Source organism: Crotalus tigris, unplaced genomic scaffold (genome assembly GCF_016545835.1).
Source record: "Crotalus tigris isolate CLP2741 ecotype Arizona unplaced genomic scaffold, ASM1654583v1 scf7180000023738.1706062, whole genome shotgun sequence".
Taxonomy (NCBI): Eukaryota; Metazoa; Chordata; class Lepidosauria; order Squamata; family Viperidae; genus Crotalus; species Crotalus tigris.
The window spans coordinates 715,578-737,502 of NW_024100150.1; the positions used below are offsets into that span (position 1 = coordinate 715,578).

Consider the following 21,925-nt stretch of genomic DNA (forward strand, 5'->3'; position numbering starts at 1 on the left):
CTTGGGAAAAAAGGATTCTCAGCTCCTGCCTCGACCTCTGCAAGTCCAGTATACCAGAGATCAATTACTACAATGCTTCAGAAAAGACAGATATCCTCCAAAAAGATATGCAAGCAATTTTGCAAGCTATTCATGAAGCTAATGCGGCTCAGAGGGCAGTAACAATGAAAAACCATGAAGAGTTGAAAAGTGACCTTGACAAAATGAACCAAAAAAGTAATAATATAGATTCCCAGAGCACATCATGAGAAAGGCAGGGCTAGATGAAACAAAACAATCTTGGAATCAAGATTGCTGGGAGAAATATCAACAACCTAAGATATGCAGATGATACCACTCTAATGGCAGAAAGTGAAGAGGAACTAAAGAGCCTCTTGATGCGGGTAAAGAAGGAGAGTGCAAAAGTTGGCTTGAAACTCAACATTAAGAAAACCAAAATCATGGCATCCGGCCCTCTCAATTCCTGGCAAATAGATGGGGAAGAAATGGAGGTAGTGACAGATTTTATTTTTCTGGGCTACAAGATCACCTCAGATGGGGACTGCAGCCAAGAAATTAAAAGATGCTTGTTCCTGGGGAGGAAAGCTATGGCAAATCTAGACAGCATACTAAAAAGCAGAGACATCACCCTGCCAAAAAAGTGCATATAGTCCAGGCCATGGTTTTCCCAGTTGCAATGTATGGCTGTGAAAGTTGGACCATAAGAAAGGCTGAGCGCCAAAGAATTGAGGCCTTTGAACTATGGTCCCTTGGACTGCAAGGCGTTCAAACTGGTCAGTCCTAGAAGAGATCAACCCTGACTGCTCTTTAGAAGGCCAGATCCTGAAGTTGAAACTCAAATACTTTGGCCACCTAATGAGAAGGAAGGACTCACTGGAGAAGGGCCTAATGCTGGGAAAGATTGAGGGCAATAGAAGAACGGCACGACAGAGAATGAGATGGCTGGATGGAGTCACTGAAGCAGTAGGTGTGAACTTAAATGGACTCCAGAAGATGGTAGAGGACTGGAAGACCTGGAGGAACGTTGTCCATGGGGTCGCGATGGGTCAGATACGACTTCGCAATTAACAACAACAATAATAGATTCCCAAATTGAAAATTTTAAACAGATGATTACAGGCAAAGAATTTTTAAAAAATAGAAGATAAGTCAGCAGAGGTTGATCAGAAATTAGAAGCTTTAAAAGATGAAAATCAAAAATTGATGCAAAGAAACGGAGAATTAGAAGATTCGTTAGTGGTTATAGAAATGGAAAAAGCCTCATATCTTTTAAGATTTCAGAATATAATAGAAGATAAGGAAGAGGATCTTTCAGACTTGACATCTGAGCTATTGGCAGATGCCTTAGGAACTGGAAAAGCCCAAATTGAAGGAGGATTGATCTATCGAGTCAATCCAAATTACACCAGAAGAAATAAAGTACCTAGGGAAGTGCATGTTCGATTTCTTAAAAGATTGACAAGAGATGAGATCCTGAGAAAAGAAGAGATGAATTCCTGAAATAAAAGAAAAAGAAATTGTAGTTCTCAAACAAATCCCTAGGAGGATAAGAGAAGCTCGAAGAGATTACCAGTTCCTAACTAGGAAACTAACTGAAAAAGGAGTGAACTTCAGATGGTTGATTCCAGAAGGCATCTTAATTTATTGGGACATGAAAAGATACACACTGGATACACCACTTAAAGCAATGGAGCTTTTCGACAATAACAGATCCTTCCTGGAAAGAGAAGACCCTGAACCAAACCCCTCCCCCAAAAAAAACCAACAACAAGAAGAAACGGCAGTTGAGGGAGTGGTTAAACAAGTAGAGGAGGAAGAAGTTTTGAAAACATACTTAGAAGAAGGAGCAAGATCAAGAGACCAGAGACAGATAAGATCGACTAGAAGATTGAGATCTAGATATAATTATTTTATTTTTATTTATTTATTTATTTTTAAAATTTATAAACCGCCCCACTCCTGAAGGATTCTGGGCAGCTAACAATAAAAACACCATAAAACATGACAAAACAAACAGTACAATAACAGTCATCCAGGGGTCAGATTTTATAAACCCCAAGCCTGCCGGAAAAGCCAGATCTTAAGCAGCTTACGGAAAACCAACAGGGTGGGAGCGGTCCTAATCTCCAGGGGGAGCTGGCTCCAAGATGTGGGTGCCATCGCAGAGAAAGCCCTCCTCCGCGGCCCTGCCAAATGGCACTGCTTGGCCGACGGGACCTGAAGGAGGCCCAGCCTGTGGGATCTAATCAGACGAAGGGAACTATGAGGTAGTAGGCGGTCTCGCAAATAGCTTGGCCCTGAGCCATATAGGGCTTTAAAGGTAATAACCAACACCTTGAATTGGACCCGGAGACCAATAGGCAACCAGTGCAGCTCACGGAGGATAGGTGTAATGTGGGTGTATCGAGGAGCACCCACTATCACTCGCGCGGTTTCATTCTGGACCAACTGTACTCTTCGAATACTTTTCAAGGGTAGCCCCATGTAGAGCGCGTTGCAGTAGTCCAGACGTGAGGTGACAAGGGCATGAGTGACTGTAAGGAGAGCCTCCCAGTCCAGGTAGGGTCGCAACTGGTGCAACAGACGAACTTGTGCAAAGGTCCTCCCAGCCACAGCCATCAAATGATGTTCCAAATTCAGCTGTGGATCAAGGAGGACACCCAAGTTGCAAACCCGCTCCAAAGGGGATATATTTTCCCCCGCTAGAGTCAACACTGGACAGTCGACAAGATCCTTGGGAGGCAACATCCAAAGCCACTCGGTCTTGTCAGGATTGAGCCTGAGTCTGTTAACCCCATCTAGACCCTCACGGCTTCAAGGCAACGGCCCATCACATCAGCCGCTTCACTGAGAGAGCTCGGGGAGGAGATATATAGCTGGGTATCATCAGCATACTGATGAAACCTCACCCCGTGCTGTCTGATGATCTCACCCAGCGGCTTCATGTAAATGTTAAATAGGAGGGGGCAGGGGACCGACCCCTGCGGCACGCCGCATTCAAGGGGCCTCGGGGTTGACCTCTAATTGAAAGAGATGGAGGAGACTGGGATTTTATCAATAAGTATAAATGGACTAAATTCTCCTTCAAAAAGGAAAAATGTTTTTACACAATTACAAAAAGCAAAAATGGACATAATTTGTCTTCAAGAGACACAAATTAAGAGACAACATTTTAAATTGTTAGAACAACCAAAAATTGGTAAACTCTACTTCACACTTGCATCTCAAAAGAAAAGAGGAATTGCCCTTTACATTAAAGAAAAGTTGAACCTTAAACAAAATTATGTAGATAAAGAGGGGAGAATATTAATGGTGGAAATTATGATGGATCAAAAACAGATATATGCATCTAACGATAAACAAGAGCAATTTTGTCAAAAGCTATATAAGAAAATACTAGAGCTAAATTATCAAAATCTTTGTATAATGGGAGATTTTAACGCAGTAGGAGATGCGACTTTGGACTATAAAAGCACCAAACAAGGAGAAAAGGCGGAAATGTACTACCTAAAGCATTTTCAAAAATGATAGAAGAATTTTCTATCCAAGATATATGGAGAGAGAAAAACTCAGAGAAACTACAATATATATTTTACTCAAATAGTCATAAATCATGGCTTAGAATTGATATGATATGGGCATCATTGGAATTGAAAGCAATGATCCAAGAAATGGAGATAGAAACTAATGTGTGGGCAAATCATAACCCAATAAAAATGATTTGGAAAGGAACTAAGAAAAAGCCAAGATGGTCCCTGAATAAATCTATATTGAAAAAAAAAGAATTTCTACAATTAGCGACAAGGGAAATGGAATTTTTCTTTAAAATAAATAAGAAGGAAGAAACATTGCTTCAAAATGTATGGGACACGGCTAAAGCATATTTTAGAGGGTTGGCTATAACTTATACCACTAAAAAGAATAAAGAAAATAAACAACTACAGTTGAACCTGAGGGAAGAATTCAGGAAGCTAGAACTAGAACCACAAACACATCCACAAAAGAAAGTGCTTAAGAAACAAATGGAGATAATAAAACATAAATTAAATTTGGCTGAGATGGAAATAATGGCTCAACAGATTAAGCAGACTAAACAGAACTTCTTTGAAAATGCAAATAAACTAGGGAGATGGTTAGCATATAGACTGAAAAAAGAAAAAGAAAAAAATTGATAAGTTGTAAGAACCAAAAGGAGAATTACAGTTTCAAAATGATTAAACATTAATTAATTAAAAATTATTAAACATTATTATGAGACACTTTACAGGGCAGAGGAAACTCCAAAAGAAAAAAATACAACAATACTTAAAAAAGCAGACCTACCAAAAATTCCAGAGAACATCCGAAACATATTAAATGGAAAAAATATCAACGATGGAGATCATAGAAGCTATAAAAAGGCAAAAGAAGGATAAGACTCTGGGTACAGATGGCTTACCTGCAGAATTTTATTACTACAAGACATATTAAGTCCAACTTTGAAAGAATTTTGTAATCAAATTCTTTCGGAGGCTAAAATACCAAAGTTGTGGACTGAAGCTAATATATTTTAATACCTAAAGACAGTGCTTTTTTTCTAAAAAAAAAAAAAAAAAAAAAAAAGTGCCGGACTCACACATGTCATACAACCTGCCTTGCCTACCCTACAAGGTTCCATCCAAAAAAGGTGCCAGAACTCTGTTCTGAGCTTTCTATGAGAAAAAAAGCTCTGCCTAAAGAAGATACTGATCTGACACAAATAAAAAAATCTATAGACAATATCATTATTAAATATAGACTATAAAATTTTTGCTTCGATAATGGCAGAAAGAATTAAGAAATTTCTGATTGAATCTATACACACATACCAAAATGGTTTCTACCCAAAAGACAGATAAAAAATAACTTAAGAATGATTCTTGATGTGTTAGAGTATTATGAAGCTCATCCAGGGAAACAGATGGCATTAATATTCCTTGATGCACAAAAAGTGTTTGACAACTTAAACTAGCAATTTATGTTCCAGCAGCTTGTGGAAATGGACTTTGGAAAAATTTTTATAAATGCAATCCAAACAATTTATGACAAATAGATTGCTAGAATAATTTTAAATGGAGACTATATAGAATATTTTAACATTAAAAAGGGAACAAGACAGGGATGTCCATTATCCCTATTGCTATTTATATTAACATTGGAAATACTGAATAGAAATATTAGACAAAATACAGAAATTAAAGGGTTGAAGATAAGAGATGAAAAATATAAATTACAAGCATTTGCAGAAGGCTTGGTTTTCATATTGAAAGAGCGACTCAAAACAAGCACTAAATTACTGGAGAAAAGAGAAGAATTTGGAGAAGTGGCGAATTTGAAAATAAACAGAGAAAAGACCAAAGTGTTGACAAAGAACTTAACAGAAAAACAGAAAAGCCAACTTACAAAAACAAAAACAAATCTTTGAATAGTCAAAAAAGTTAAGTATTTGGAAATCTATTTAACAGTAATATGTGTAACATTAAAATAAGATAACTATGTAAGATTGCTAAAACAAATAAAACTGGACTTGAAAAAGTGGAAAAATCTCCAACTGTCTATGTTGGGGAGAGTAGCTACAATGAAAATGAATATTTTACCGAAAGTGGTGACCTATAAAGATACTTTGGACAAAGAAGGAAAATTGAAAGATAGACAAGATCTACAACAACAAGGTATTGACTTAGCCTGGTGGCCATATTTGCAAATTCAAATGAGATATGAAAAAGTCATGAAAATAATGGGATTTTACTAGGAACTGATAGAATTTGACCAAATATTGTTAAAATAGATGAAAAGTTGATTAAGAAACTTTATAGATTTCTGCTAAATTTAAAGATGGAAGAAGAACAAGTAAAAGATACAATGATAATATGGGCAAAGAACTTTGGATATACTATAGAATTGAAAGAGTGGCAAAAACTGTGGGACAGAAATATTAAACTAACTAAAGCAGTATATAAAGTAAACTTGTATAAAATGTTTTACAGATGGCATATGACACCAGTGAGATTAGTGAAAATGTCTAGAATATTTCAAATAACTGTTGGAAATGTAAACAAAGGCCAGGTACTTAATATCATATCCAGTGGACTTGTATTAAAGCAAAAAAGTTTTGGACTAAGATACATGTATGGTTGGAGAAGGTGACAAAAAACCAGATAGATTTTAAACAGAATTGTTTTTGTTAGGAATAATAAGAGCTAACCATGAGAAGGAGAGCGGATATTTGATATTACATGTATTAAGAGCGGCAAGAATTGTATTTGCCCAGTATTGGAAAAATGAAAATTTACCAACTGAAGAAGTATTAATCAAAAAAATTCTAGAATGTGCAGAAATGGATAGACTGACTCTAGAGATTAAAGAGAATGGTGACTCAGTTTATTTTAGAACATGGGATAACTTCTATCAATGGCTAGAAAAATGAATTAGAGAGAAAGGAAGGTGATAGGTAACTCTGAATACATATTAGTAAGAAGGATGTTATAGACTGATTAATTAATAATGTTTATGATAATTAATCATACTTAGTATTGCTATTGCTATCTATTATTATATTAATTACTGTTATCTAAATATATGTACCCATGGTTATATCCAGTGGCACTCAGAAGGTAGAATACAATACAATATTTTAATAATATAGTGATTAGACCTGAATGACTATGTACACTTATAGAGAGCCCAAATATACAAAGCTATATTTGTATATACCTTTGAGAGAGTCAGAAAGAAAGAAAGAAAGAAAGAAAGAAAGAAAGAAAGAAAGAAAGAAAGAAAGAAAGGAGGGAGGGAGGGAGGGAGGGAGGGAGGGAGGGAGGGAGGGAGGAGGGAGGGAGGACAATCTTAAAAGTAATTATAATTTCCCTTATCCCCAAGTAATGTAAAAATCAGTGATCTTGAAAGGCACAATACTACTAGAGGTTAGAGTAGATTATTATTTTTAAAATTATGTCTTGTATCAGAATTAAACTTACCTTTCATATGGGCTTGGTTGGGAGTAGGATATGTATCCTTATATAACTACTTTTTGTATTGCCAAAGTAAAGGCAGATTAGCTACTAAAAATTATGTAATAATTGTTGAACTTAACATATGATTAATTTGTATTTGAATTATATTCATCTTTACAAATTACAGTTTTTTCAGGCATAATACAGTAAATTAATCTAATTGTATGGTAACTAGGGCATGAATGACCATGTACACTTTCAAGGGCCCGAGATATACAAAGGTATTTGGTTCTGTTGGGATTGAACCTAAACCCTTCTTACCAATTGGTTGGCTGGGTTTTCAATAATATATTCATGATACCTGATTCTAAATTGGTGGGTGACCTTACTCAGCAGTTTGACAGCAGTTTAACAAATATTGTCTTCATATTATACTCTGGTCTTTGGGCCCAATGTAATCAGTAATTTCAATTATTGTATTGATGCCTTGTTAGGGTTTTTTTGTGCCAATATTATACTTATTGAACTGACATCCTTCATCATTTCCGCCATTGCCATCTAGAGTTCCTACATGATGACTTTTCTTTTCTACATTTGTATTATGTGGACTTTTCTACATATCCTCTCTGTCAAAGTTTAACAAAAAGCCTTCTCTACATTTTCTTTCCTTTTGGTGATTTGGTATGGTTCCACCATCTTCCTTTTTGTCAAGCTTTCTAAGCAGAAGTTTTTAAAAATAAACAAAACTATGAATATCCTCAGTCTCATTATAATTCCACTGTTGAACCCTTTTATTTACTTCCAGAGAAGTGAAGAAGGGCTTGAACCCACTTTTCATCTTAAGAAGACAGAACTCTTGGAATCATTCTTCCAACAGGAATCCTTTATTAAGAAGAAGTGGTTGCAGGCGTGCTAGACAGGACTTGGGGTCCAAGCTCTCCCATTCAAGGTTTTAAGGGGTTCCCCAGTAGTCCCACCCAATCACCCCCCCTTCGAGTGATAGTTTCAGGTATCACAATTCCACCCCCTTTTTTCTTTCTTCCGTCTGGATGGAGACTTCAGATAAACTACATGAAAGGCAATTAACCTTCTTTGTTATGGTAAGGTTCTTTGGTGCTAACTCTTTGAGGTTGCAATAAACACACATTCAGCTCCTTAGAAGTATACTGAAGGAAGTGAGGGCCATAAAGCCCCTTTGTTCTCCCCCTTCTCTCCCTCTTATGGCAGAATCCAGAGAAGGCAGAATTGGGAGTTTCTATATTTGATAATTAAAGATGAAATATAATTGGATTCTGACATCCGGCCCCTCTTAAAAATAAGAGAGATTCACCTGAAAGAAAACAAAACAGGTATAAAACTTAGTCAGGCTTGTTAGGATACTCTGTGTGAAACTTCTTCAATAGCTTCGGGGCTCTGACATGACGTTTATGGACCCACTCGTTTTGTGAGGGAGGGAGATGTTTCCAGGCAACTAGGTACTGAGTTGCTCCATGATATCTCCTAGAATCAAGGATTTCCTTTATTTTGAAGTGTTGTTCACCCTCCACCATGAGTGGAGGTGGTGGGGGGGGGGATTTTTGGCCGTAGGGGTGACTGATGCTCTCTTTTCAGCAAGCTGCAATGAAAAATTGGGTGTATTTGCCTGAGATTTTTGGGTAATTCTAATTCTACTGTTACTGGATTTATGATTCTTTTAATTGGAAAAGATCCTATATATTTTGGTCCAAGTTTTTTACAGGGCTGTAGGGACTTTAAGTATTTTGTAGATAAGTACACCATTTCTCCTATAATGAATGGTGTAGGCTCAACCCTTTTTTTATCGGCTTGTGCTTTGTATGCCTGCCTAGCTTCATCTAGTGCTCTTCTAACTATTAGCCAGGTGTTTTGTAATTTTTCCATCCATTCTTTCAGTGAAGGGATTGTTGGTTCGTTTGGGGTTAACTCTGGCACGGGGTTGAAACTTTGACCGGTGGCTATTTGAAAAGGAGTGTAACCTGTGCTGGAGTGGACTGCATTGTTGTAGGCAACTTCTGCAAAAGGGAGTAAGTCTGCCCACTCAGTTTGCTGGAAACTAAGAAAACATCTTAAATATTGCTTAAGTACGGAGTTCATTTTTTCAGCTGCCCCATTTCCTTGTGGGTGGTGGCTAGATGTCAGTCCCTGAGTGGTTCCTAAGAAGGACAAAAATTCCTTCCAAAATGCAGACGTAAATTGCACCCCCCTGTCAGAGATGATGCGTTGGGGTGCCCCATGCAATCTGTAAATGTGCTGGATGAAAAGTTTTGCTAAGGCTTTTGCAGTGGGAATCTTTTGGCAAGGGATAAAGTGCACCTGTTTGGAAAACAAGTCCGTGACCGTCCAGACCACAGTATTCCCATTGCTTTCTGGCAATTCCATTATAAAATCCATGGCTATTTCTCTCCAGGGGGCTGAGGAACTTGCCACTGTTTGCAATAGTCCTGGCAATTTCCCTTGCAACCTCTTTGCCGTGGCACATTTTAGACAACTGGCTATATAACTTTCTATGTCCTTTTTCATGGATGGCCACCAAAATTGTCGTTTAATTAAATGTAAAGTTTTTACAAATCCAAAATGCCCTGCTGATTTTGTGTCATGGCAAAGCTGCATGAAAGTGACTCTTTGAGTTGTTGGTATATATAATTTTTCCCCTACCCAAGGCAACCCGTCTTTCATTATGCACACATTTTTGTTTTTCTGGAACCATTCATCTGTTTCCAAACTTTTTCTGAATTCAATTCCAGTTTGGCTGTCCAGTTGTGGTTTTAATTTGGCTTGGGTTCTTGTGGTTACTGGTGCTGCCAGTTGTGACTCTGCCATTATTGGTCTAGAGTCTGTGGTTCATGTGCTGTTATATTGGGGCATGCGAAGTTCTTTCTTCCTAGTAAATGCTTGAGCTTAAATTGGAACTGGTGAAAATGCTGGGACCAGTGGGCTTGTTTGGGATTGAGTTTCCTGGACGTTTTCAGGGCTTCCAAATTTTTGTGATCAGTCCACACCTGGAAGGGGATTTTGTTGCCTTCCAGGAATTGTCGCCACGTGAGTAATGCCCAACATATCCCATAAGCCTCCTTCTCCCATACGGGCCAGCGCTGTTCTGTTTCCATGAGTTTCTTGGATGTATATGCACAGGGTTGCAATACCCCTTCATTGTTTTCTTGTAATAGAACAGCCCCCACTGCCACATCACTCGCATCTGCCTGTATTACGAAGGGCTTGTCCATGTCTGGGTGCCTTAGTACTGGTTCGGCAGAAAAAAGTCTCTTTAGTCTCTCAAAGGCTGCTTGGCACTCCATTGTCCATGTTAGTGGCTGGCTAGGTTTTACTGAGGATGTTCCCTTCGTTTTTAGCAAGTTAGTGAGGGGCAAGGCTATCTGGGCAAATGAGGGGATGAATTGGCGGTAAAGTTTGCAAAGCCCAGGAAACTTTGTAGTTGCTTTCTTGTGCGGGGTGGTGCCCAATCTAATACTGCTTTGACCTTCTCTGGGTCCATTTCAATGCCCTGTGGGGATATGCGATAACCTAGGTAGTCTATCCTTTCCTGGTGGAATTCACATTTTGAGAGTTTGGCATATAGGTGGGCGGCTCGCAGCTTCTTTAAAACTGCTCTGACAAGGTTGACGTGTTCCTCTTTTGTTTCAGTAAAGATAAGAATGTCATCCAAGTAAACAAGGACCCCCTTAAACAGGTGCTCCCTTAGAACATCATTGATTAATTGTATAAAGACTGCAGGGCCCCCTTGTAATCCAAATGGCAAGACTTTGAATTGATAGCACCCCATGGGGCAGTTAAATGCAGTCTTCCATTCATCCCCTTCCTTAATTCTCACGCGATAGTAAGCTTCCCTTAGGTCTAGTTTAGAAAAAAATTTCCCTTTCGATAGGTGTGACAGCATGTCTTTCATGAGGGGCAGCGGGTATAGGTTGCTTTCACTGATTGTATTCAAGGCCCTATAATCCACACATAAACGTAAAGAGCCATCCTTCTTCTCTCTAAAAAGGACCGGGGCAGCCACTTTAGGCTTGGCTGGCTCAATGAAACCTCTCTCCAGGTTTTTTTTTATAAATCTTTCCATTTCCTCCTTCTCCTTTGGGCTCATGGAGTATAATCTGGCTTCGGGAGTTTTGCCCCAGGCTTGAATTCAATGGTACAGTCTGTGGGTCGGTGGGGGGGGAGCTCATTCGCCCTTTCCTCACTGAAGACTTCAGCAAGGTCTCTATATTCCTCTGGTATTTCTGTTAATCCTTTTTCCTCTCCTATGGATGCTTTTTCTATTCTTGATTCTGGTAGCCTCCCTTGGGGTTTTAAGTCCATTGGGTCCCCCTTCGGGAATTTGATTTCTGTCGTCCTCCAATTTACCCAGGGGTTCCATTTTTTCAACCATTCCATCCCTAGAATCATTGGGCATTCCATACCTGGGGTCACCACAAACGTTATGTCCTCTTCATGTTCGCCCAGGGAGAGGTGTATTGGTAGAGTGGCTAGGGTACTGGCACCCCCCCTGCTATGGATCCGTCTAACTGGCCAAATGAGATTGGTTGTTCCAGTCTCCTGGATGGGATGCCCAGGTTCCCCACTAGTGTTGGGCTAATGAGGCAGCGGGTGCAGCCAGAGTCTATTAAGGCTTTCACCTTCACAGCTTCGGGCATGGGGGGGGATTAATATAGTCACTGTTTTGAAGATGGGTGTGATGCATCCACTTACCAGGGGTTCGCCCTCCGAGCTGTCATCTGAGGCATCCACCGGCCCTGTGGTGTAGGCTGGAGTTCTTTCCCCTTGGTGAGCAGAGGTGGGGGTTTCTGCAATTTCCATCATTCTCATGGCCGTTTCTTTTGGCTTAGCTGAAGACTTTCCAGATTTGTTGATTGGGGATCTGTCTGGGTTGTGCTAGGGGGCCTTTGAGCGGCATTCTACAGCCCGATGCCCTTCTCTTCCGCACTTGAAACACCCCATTTGCTTCTTGGCTGTAGCCGATGATTTCACCGGTTCGTGCGTCAGCTCAGGCGGGGGGCGGCTCCATTGTTTTCCTCGGCGGTGCCTCTTCAATATGTCGATCTCTGCTTCCTCTGCCAAGACGTACCATTCCTCAAGTTGATGTGGGTCCCCTCGGGGCAGGCAAACGTCATATAGATCATAGTTTAGTCCGTCTTTGAAATGGCTAAGGAGGATGTCTTCTGGCCAATTCAGTTTGCTGGCAATGGCCTGGAATTCTTGTGTATATTCAGCCACCAGGCGTTTGCCTTGCCTCATTGTTTTTATCCTTTCACGGGCTTTGCGATCAGCCAGGGGGTCTTCAAATCGTCTTCTCAAAGAGGGCATGAAACGGTTGAAGTTACTGAGTTCTGGGGCATTGGAGTCATGCAAGTTCACCACCCAATCTGCAGCCGGTCCATCCAGGGCAGATTGCACGATCCAGATGCGGGCTTTGTCGCTGGGAATGTCCTGCCCGTATTCCTCCATGTAGCTGAGGACTTGGGTTAGGAAAAACCCCAAGCGTGTTGGCTCCCCTTTGAATTTCACCTCCAACGGTGGACGTCTTGGAATGGATCGGTGCCTCCGTTGTTGGTGGTAGTGTCTTCCGTCCAGATTGCCATCTGTGGTCCGGTAGGGGGTGGGGGCTACTGGATCAGTAGATGTCCCTGGGGTTTGCAGGTTCCACGTCCCCCTCGGTGTCTCTCCCTTTGCAGCTCCAGGAGCTGGGGCGGCCGTAGGGCTCAGGATTCTCCTCTCCTAGGGAGCTGAGAGTTCTCTTCATCAGGTCAATAGCTTTCTCTAGGATCCAGTCTGAGTACGGTGCCCAGCTTCCTCCCTCTTCACTTGCGTGCAGGGATTTCTCCATCTCCTACTTCCATTCTGGTTGCTTGGTCCCCCGTCTCAGGGTCACCTTTCTTGATTCCTTTCCCCACTCACTTTTCTTTCCAATGCCCATTGACCAGCGAGGCTTGTGGTCCCGTGTCTCCACCACTTCTTCCCCTGAGGAATCTGACCTCTCGGATCCCAACATCTGGCAAGGTTCCAAGTGGGTCAGCGGCTCTCTTTCCAGGGAGTTTTCCCCCTCTCTTGCTCCATTGTCTGACATGGTAAATTTTTTGCAAAATCCCCTGGCAAGGGTCTCCCTTCCAGGTGGATTAATTTTGCAAGTCCTGTCTAATGTAAGGACCCACCCCACTTTGCATCTTAAGAAGACAGAACTCTTGGAATCATTCTTCCAACAGGAATCCTTTATTAAGAAGAAGTGGTTGCAGGCGTGCTAGACAGGACTTGGGGTTCAAGCTCTCCCATTCAAGGTTTTAAGGGGTTCCCCAGTAGTCCCACCCAATCACCCCCCCTTCGAGTGATAGTTTCAGGTATCACAATTCCACCCCCCTTTTTCTTTCTTCCGTCTGGATGGAGACTTCAGATAAACTACATGAAATGCAATTAACCTTCTTTGTTATGATAAGGTTCTTTGGTGCTAACTCTTTGAGGTTGCAATAAACACACATTCAGCTCCTTAGAAGTATACTGAAGGAAGTGAGGGCCATAAAGCCCCTTTGTTCTCCCCCTTCTCTCCCTCTTATGGCAGAATCCAAAGAAGGCAGAATTGGGAGTTTCTATATTTGATAATTAAAGATGAAATATAATATAAATATAATACATTTATTACTTTGGAATCTGTGCTGACAATAAATTGTGAAGAAAGTACGGAAAGGGGAATATATAGCCTCCTTCAGAATAAGCCTCATCATCAGCACAGAATGTATATTTACAAACTTGGTTCTTGAGAAATGAAAGACTGTGGGATAGAGGGCTTTTCTAAAAGAGAAAAAGGAAGGACAAAGAGTGAGAGAATTCAGCATGATGAAAGACAGGAAGCAAAAGAAGAAATAAATTCTGATGCTGAACCACTCTATTCATGTCTGTAAAAAAGAAAACTAAAGGATATAAACTTCCTGCTGGACATTATCTGAATATTATAATTTGATTTAAAAATTATGCAGCCTGAGGTTTCAAAAAAGACTATTTATTTTAAAACTCTACCCCTGAGAACTTAAATAGATGGATTTTAATGAATAAATAAATGAACTTTCCTTGGGAAAGGGGAAAGTATTAAATATATGAAGAATAATTTATTATCTGTTTGTGTTAATTAAATTTATATTAAATTGTAATTTTTTATCCTGGGCCACCAACCACTTTGTTCAAGAGAAGTTCTTATCTTTCCTGGTTTTCTGAAAAAGAAACAAGCAATAACCCTCTTTGTATCGACCAACAAGGGGGAAAATGGTATTTAAAAGGCTTTCAAACAATTTACATCATTGGGACATTCAGAATTCAGATTTTCATTAAGATATCAAAGTAAAAAGTAATTGAAAATGCATAAAACAAATAAACAAAATAAATGAATTATGGGTTCAATTTTGACTCCTTCTCCTTCAGCAAGAAACAAAAACACACACAAAACACAACATGAAGATGCTTCTTGCAAATCAATTTGATAAAGTAAAATAAATTTCTAATCTCCACCTGGCTTCCATTAGTCCCCATTTTGCTGCATAATTATTTAGTTGAACCCAGATTTTAATAGGGTGAAGTAGCAATAGCAATAGCACTCAGACTTATGTATTGCTTCAAAATGCTTTACAGCCCTCTCTAAATAATTTACAAATGTCAGCATATTGTCCCCAACAATCTGGCTCCTCATTTTACCAACCTTGGAAGAATGGAAGCTGAGTCAACCTTGAGCCACTCAGAATTCAACTCCTGGAATGAGCAGTGAGTTAGCCTGCACTACTGCATTCTATAAGTGCGCCACCACAATAACATTTCTTACCTGGGCTTCAACCGGTAATGAAGAAAAGAGTGAAAGCAGAAAAGAAAAGCAAATGGAGCATACCCTATTCTTTAAAAAATGAAACTTTTCTTTTCCCAATTAGATTTCCATGGTCTTATAATCCTTGCTTATTTACCTCTATTGGCAGATCAAGTTTTCCTTTAATTCTGCATCTGAATCTTTTCAGAGTGAACTTTGATCACTCCATTTACTATTTTTTATTTATGCTGGTACATTTACTAAACCTGTTTTTCAAAGATAAAAAATAGTTACATACAATGAACTTTAATTCATGATTCCCCAACTTTGAAATAATCTTTCACCTTTAGGCATTAATACAATTTTTAAAGTGCAATTTCTAGCCTCTCATCATTGTGTGAAATAACAGGTTGCTTACTTGGTCCTAGCCATCTTCTAGAATATCCTTTTAACTGATCATAAGCTAATCACAATGGGTGAGTTGTAACCATTAAGTTGAATTGTTAATTGTCGACATGCTTCTTCTGACATGAAACTACTCTGCAGAATAATGGAATGAATTTCTAGGCACTTTGTCTCTGAACTCTTAAAATAATTCTTTGAACTATTCTTTCAGCAAGCCTAAATCAGCAAGCAATGACAAATTCAATCACATCTCCTCCATAGCCATAAATCCCTTTTATGTGACCTCCCAACTCTGCTTGAATGCTATGCCATATCTGAAATGGTCAAGAAATGATTGTGAATCTACAAAGAACAGAAAAAGTGCATACAATAAATGGATTTTTTATACTTATGGTTATTATCTCCTTATCACAACTGCCTCTTCTTGGATGTAATTTCATATAACTCTACAATAGTCTTATATCTAGAAAACTAATTATCAAGTGGGGTCAAGCCAAATTATTCAAATTAGCAATCACATAGATAAATTTTCTCCATGATGATGTACCCCAACCAGTTCTTTCAGGTCTCCCAATGGTACCCTCATTACCACTGTAGCTTACTTCCCTTTTGAGAAAAGGGGAAATCCTAATAACTGGAAAAGTGTTTTCATATGAGGTCTAATTGCTATTCAGATTAAATCTCAAGGGAAGATTTGGTTATAATTATATAAACATACTTTATTTCATACTTTGTATCTCAGCATGTTCTACTTGTCATTAGACTGGGTAAGTAGAAATAATAAGTATTTTTTTTTTCATTTTTTCCCCAAATACAACAAAGGAAGGCAGAGAGCTGAGAGTTGGCATATATAAATTGTAGAACGGATGAATGGATAACTGGAAATTTACTGCATATTATTTTTGCATCAGTTCAGAGACATGGTGTGGAAAATATAATTAAATCTTTGCTGATACAATTCTGAGATTATTTTATTATCCTCCTCCTTCTTTTTCTAAACATTAGTTTAGAAAAAGTATAGTTTTCACCAGCAGAACTTATCCAAAGAAAATGTGTACTTTACATAACTGATTTTCTTTTTGACAAAGAAAATAGTATTTCCTTATGCAAGAATAACATTAATAAAACAATTCATGGCAATTTATTGTTATTATGGAACAGATTAAACTAAATCAGAATCTAAATTGTGGGAGAGTGAAACATGTAAAATAGTTAGAAAGAAAGTCATGAAATGTAGAATGAAATTTATAAAAAAATATTGTTCTTTAGTTCATATTTTGCTCAACAGCTTGTATTCAGAAATATATTATTAAGGAATCAATGATTAGTTATCCCTCCCTAATTTTCTTCAAATCTAAAACCAGGATTGATTAGGGATGCAGAACAATCAAATCTACTTTATTGGCCTGAATTAACTCCAGTAATATATTAACTGCCACTCACTCATTCTTCAAATCATTGCTACCAAAAACAAACTACAAAACTCTTCTTACAAAGAAAATTCTTGATGCTAAGAAAAAACCATGATCCACTGATGAAATTCATATCTATAATTGTCCAATTTTAAGGAAAGTTATGCCATTGCCTTTAGCATTTGCTGAGTCAATACAAGAAGCAACGGGTGGAAACTAATCAAGGAGAGAAGCAACCTAGAACTAAGGAGAAACTTCCTGAAAGTTAGAGCAATTAATCAGTGGAACAGCCTGCCTCCTGAAGCAGTAAATGCTCCAACACTGGAGGTTTTTAAGAAGAGACTGGACAGCCATCTGTCCGAAATGGTGTAGGGTTTCCTGCCTGAGCAGGTGGTTGGACTAGAAGACCTCCAAGGTCCCTTCCAACTTTACTGCTATTACATATCACATCTAAAAATCATACATTTCAAAAAGAAATTAGATTAACCAATCAATCAATCAGAATAGAGCTGGAAGGTACATTGGAGGTCTTCTACTTCAAGTCCCTGCTCAGGAGACCCTATATCATTTCAGACGTGGCTCTCCAGTTTCTTTTTAAAGTCCTCCAGTAATGAAACACCAACAACTTCTGAAAGCAAGCTCTTCCACTGATTAATTATTTTCATTGTTAAAATGTCTCTCTCTAATTCCAGGTTGCTTCTCTCCTTGATTAGTTTCCATCCATTGTTTCTTGTCTTAGTTGCTTTTTTCTGCACTATTTCTCAACATCTTTTTTGTAGTGATCAAAACTGGGTATAGTATTTCAGGTATGGTCTTGCTGAGGTTTTATAACGCGGCACTAATACTTCATGTGATTTTGATTCTATGCTTTAACTTAACACTACTTAACACTAGTCTGGTTGCATTGTTAGGAATTATTTTGTCATCTATTCATAAAAGTACAAAAGTCACTAATGTAGATCATGACATACTGAAAGACTGAAAATTTAAGGTGGAACAAATTGCAATATTGTAAAAGAACTAATATTGGTGTTGTTACAGTGCAACATAAATAGGTATAGACTCCACTGAAATATTCTGGGCATTAATTTTGTGAGTTCTCCTTTATAGGCTAAAGAAGACACATGGAATTACTCAACCATGGACAGCTAAATAGCACGAGAATAACAGAATTCATTCTTCTTGGTTTCCCAGGCTCACCACGTTTTCAGCTCTTCATCTTCATCCTCTTTTTTATCATGTACATTCTGACAATCTTAGGAAATCTCTCCATCATGCTTCTCATAATAGCATATCGACACCTCCATACACCTATGTATTTTTTCCTTTGCAACCTTTCTTTCCTGGAAATATGGTACACAACAGCCTCTATCCCCAAGATCCTTGGGATCTTTTTTGGAAGAAGCAGAGGTATCTCCTTCTCTTGCTGTGTTGTACAGATGTATTTTATTTTTTCTTTTGGATGCACTGAACATTTTCTGATAGCTACAATGGCTTATGACAGATATTTGGCCATATGTTATCCTTTGCATTACAGTACTATCATGAATAGCAATCTATCTTGTAAGTTGGCCTGTGGATGTTGGCTTGGGGGCTTTCTTGTTATTTGCATACCTGCCTATTTGGTTACAACATTGTCCTTTTGTGGGCCCAATGTGATCAATAATTTCTATTGTAACCTTGATTCCTGGATCATACTCTCATGTACAGACACTTGGTTTATTGAGATAACAGCTTTTTTCATAGCTATTTTTGTCATTGTAGGCTCCTGTATGATGACTCTTCTTTCCTATATGTACATTATCTCCACAATACTGCGCATTCCTTCCACCAAAGGTCGACATAAAGCTTTTTCCACATGTTCTTCACACCTTGCCGTAGTTATCATTTGGTATGGCTCCACCATATTCCTCTTTGTCAAACCTTCTAAGCAGACCTCTTTAGAAAAGACCAAGGTAGTAAGCATCTTCAACCTTATTGTGGTCCCATTGCTGAATCCTTTCATCTATACATTAAGAAATAGAGAAGTCAGAGATATTTTGAGGAATGTATTTCACAGTGATGGGCAAAATGCATGTTAATCCTCAAAGACTCAAAAAAATAAACAAACCAGAAATATTATATCATAAATTTTAAATTTGAACTCTTGCAGTTGGTGGGATTATCAGAATGAATCAACATTACTTATATTATCTTTCTGGAAGAGTACATGTTAACATTTTTTTTTTCTTTTCAGTTTCTGACATTAAAATATATTTTGAGTCACTTATGAAAACCAAGTGGAAATAAAAGGAATGGAATTATTCTTTTGAGCATCTGAGTCCTGTGTTTATTTCCTATCTGTAAATGAATCTCAGAGAGAAAGCTAGTAATTTGGTTATGAAAATGGTGTCATTCACACATACATTAAAGAAATGTGTTCAGGAAAAACCTAGCCCATAACTCAAAATGATGTTTAATTGAGATGTAATTCATTTAGCATTCCACATATTGTTACAAGGTTTTCTGCTATCATTGTTTTATATAATGGAATATTTGTCTCACTGATGATCCATCTTCCACATCTATTATTGTCTCCACCATCACTCTAATATGAAGAGAACTGCAAATACTGGTCTGTCAGTTCCTCCCCTCAAATTAGCTTATTAAGTAATACTGAAAGTACTGAGGAAAAACAGAAGTGACTAATATATGTAGATATGATTGGCATTTCAAGAACATGATGTGAATATTCAAAGAGAAATGTGTGCACTCAAAGATTTCAAAATGGATTTCAAAATGGAAACAAGCAACTGAAGTTATTTAGATTGCAAAATGGATTCCAAAGTGAAACAAGCAATTGAAGGTATTTAGATAGTAAACATATGAGATTGTCCTCTGACAACATTTCAGGTACCGTATTTTCCGGCATATAAGACGACCCATCATATAAGACGATCCCCGACTTCGGAGATGATTTGCATGGTTTAGAAAGTCGTCTTATACGCTGGAAAATACGGTACTCCAGATGTTAATTGCCAATTCCCATACAATATTTGCCTTCCTCCTCCCCTTTTTGGACAAAGTATTACTTCTAAATAAAAATACTTATTTTTATTTTCTGTGAATCCATATGTGGCTTCTTTTTTAATATATATATATATATTATTGGTTTTATAGTTTTAACAAAAAGTGTTTAAGATACACCGTGGTGTTTGGGTAAACAAAGATTCCAACATAAAATCACCCAATAATAGCTCAACTTAATACATTTGCTATCATCTCTCTATTTCCCTCAAGTAACATATTAAATTTAATATATTTCATTTCTATCCTAAATTTCTATTACTGCTAAACCTGTTTATTAAAACTTTAAATCAATTTCAATTACCATAATCAGATAGTGTTTTACATCAACATATTATCACTTCAAATACCTCTTGCAAATATATTCAAGTTCTTAATCCCTCTCATCCCTTTTTATCACCAATCTTATTTATTTCTTCTTCCAATAATAACTAGTTTAGTTAAAAAACACAATATTATCATATCTTATCAAATCGTATTATTATATACAAACATCTCTTAAGTAATTAAACATCACACATGTATATAATAGTTTTCTTACTTCTAAATCTAAATCATTATCCTTAACCTTTCAGCCAATAAATCCATTTTTGTTACTTATAGTAATCTTTTAATTTCATTAAAGAAATTCCATCCAATTAATTATCATACCATATCAAAATGTATTATTATACACAAAAACCTCCTAATTAATTAAGCATTTCAAAATTCCAGTCTAAATCAATCTATTATTCCAAGGAATGCATTCTTAATCTCTATAAAGCCAAGTTTCTTTTTTCACTCCACATTTAACTTTCATATTTCCATATCAAACAAATTTCCATAAAACAAAAAAGTCATCAAACTAGATTAAACACATAAATATAATTGTAGATTTCTTACTTCTAAATCTAAATCATTATCCTTAAAACAATCCATAGAACCAACATTGCCTTTTAATCCATTAAACAGTTTTTACTAATTTAAACACACATAGATATAAAATTGCATTTTTCCATTCTAGATCAATATCCTTAAAACAATCCATGAAGTCAACATTGCCTTTTACTCCATTAAAAATTTTTAAATTTGTTTTTCAGTCTAATTCTGGGTTTCTTTCTGTACCACACAAGCTTCCATAAAAAACGCTTCCCTTTCAACCAATAAATCCATTCTCAATACTTGCAATAATCTTTGAGCAAATGTACGTCCCTTTCTCTGCAGTAAACGTCTTTTTTCTCTTTCAAACAATAGATCAGTTCTTATTGCTTGTAGTAGTCTTTGAGAAAGTATAACTCTCTTCCTCTGTAGTAAACATCTTTTTCTGTTCTCTTTGCGATACAGTTGCTTTGTATTTTGAAGTCTTAGTCTTTGCTTCTTCTGGTTCTCTAAGTTGCTGAAGAGGGAATTGTCAGATGAAATAAATTCCACTTCTAACTCTGTAGATTCCTCTTCTGGTACATTTTGATTTATGACATGATCAGTTGTAACCTGGACATCAGTTTGAGCAAATGTAGTAGAGTCTCTGGATCTTAATTCTAAAGTACAGTTTTTAAATGTAGCCCAAATTTCTGCAGTGGCCTCATAAAACTTTTCCAATATAAGTGCACAGTTCAGTTGTATCTGAGGTTTCTCCATTTTAATACTCTTAAAAGGAAATCTCTTTTTCTTTTTTGTAGAGGATTTATTTAATGTAAAAACATCCACCCCCACAGCTTCACAGGTGCACAGCTTATCTTTAATGTTTGAAGTTCATAAAAAAAGTTACAATATTAAATTTTCACCACTAGATGTCCTCAGTGAGTTAGGAAAGTCTTTTCCAAAAATCAATTCTTTTTTTCTGTCTTTTAAGGTATAATATGTATATATATATAAAAGTAGAAATAGTAAAGTTCTTAAAAATAAAGGAGAGAGGAAACCTTTTCCTTCTTTTTTTCCCTTTTTGTGTCCAGTTTATAGCCTTTTAGTGTTTGTAAAATGCCTTTCTTCCCCACCCCCCCAAAAAAGCAGAAGCCGCCTTTCCAAGCCATGGAAATAATTTCAAAAGCTCTTTACAGGCATACAAAAAAAAAAAAAAAAAAAAGCGGAATAGAAAGAAAAATAAGAAAAAATTCTCACCCGGATTCACCATGGGGGCACTAAAAGCTTAGATGTTTTCTGACTTATGGTCTGAAGCAGCAGGGCAATTGGCCATTTTCATGGCCGATCTTCTCTGTCGACCCTCAGAGATTTATCTGGACAGCTGGAGGAGCCGCCACTCCTCCGTAGCCAGACCACAGCCT

At 37.6% G+C, this 21,925-nt stretch overlaps 1 protein-coding gene across 1 annotated transcript; it reads left to right on the top strand.

The window, feature by feature from the left end:
• The first annotated feature begins 15,933 nt into the window (after nucleotides 1-15,933).
• LOC120298031 (olfactory receptor 6F1-like) lies at nucleotides 15,934-18,911 on the top strand. The gene is made up of 2 exons (XM_039321365.1): nucleotides 15,934-15,953; nucleotides 17,709-18,911. Exon 2 carries the CDS (start codon nucleotides 17,723-17,725, stop codon nucleotides 18,677-18,679), a length of 957 nt encoding a protein of 318 aa, XP_039177299.1. The 5' UTR covers nucleotides 15,934-15,953; nucleotides 17,709-17,722; the 3' UTR covers nucleotides 18,680-18,911.
• Nucleotides 18,912-21,925: the final 3,014 nt, after the last annotated feature.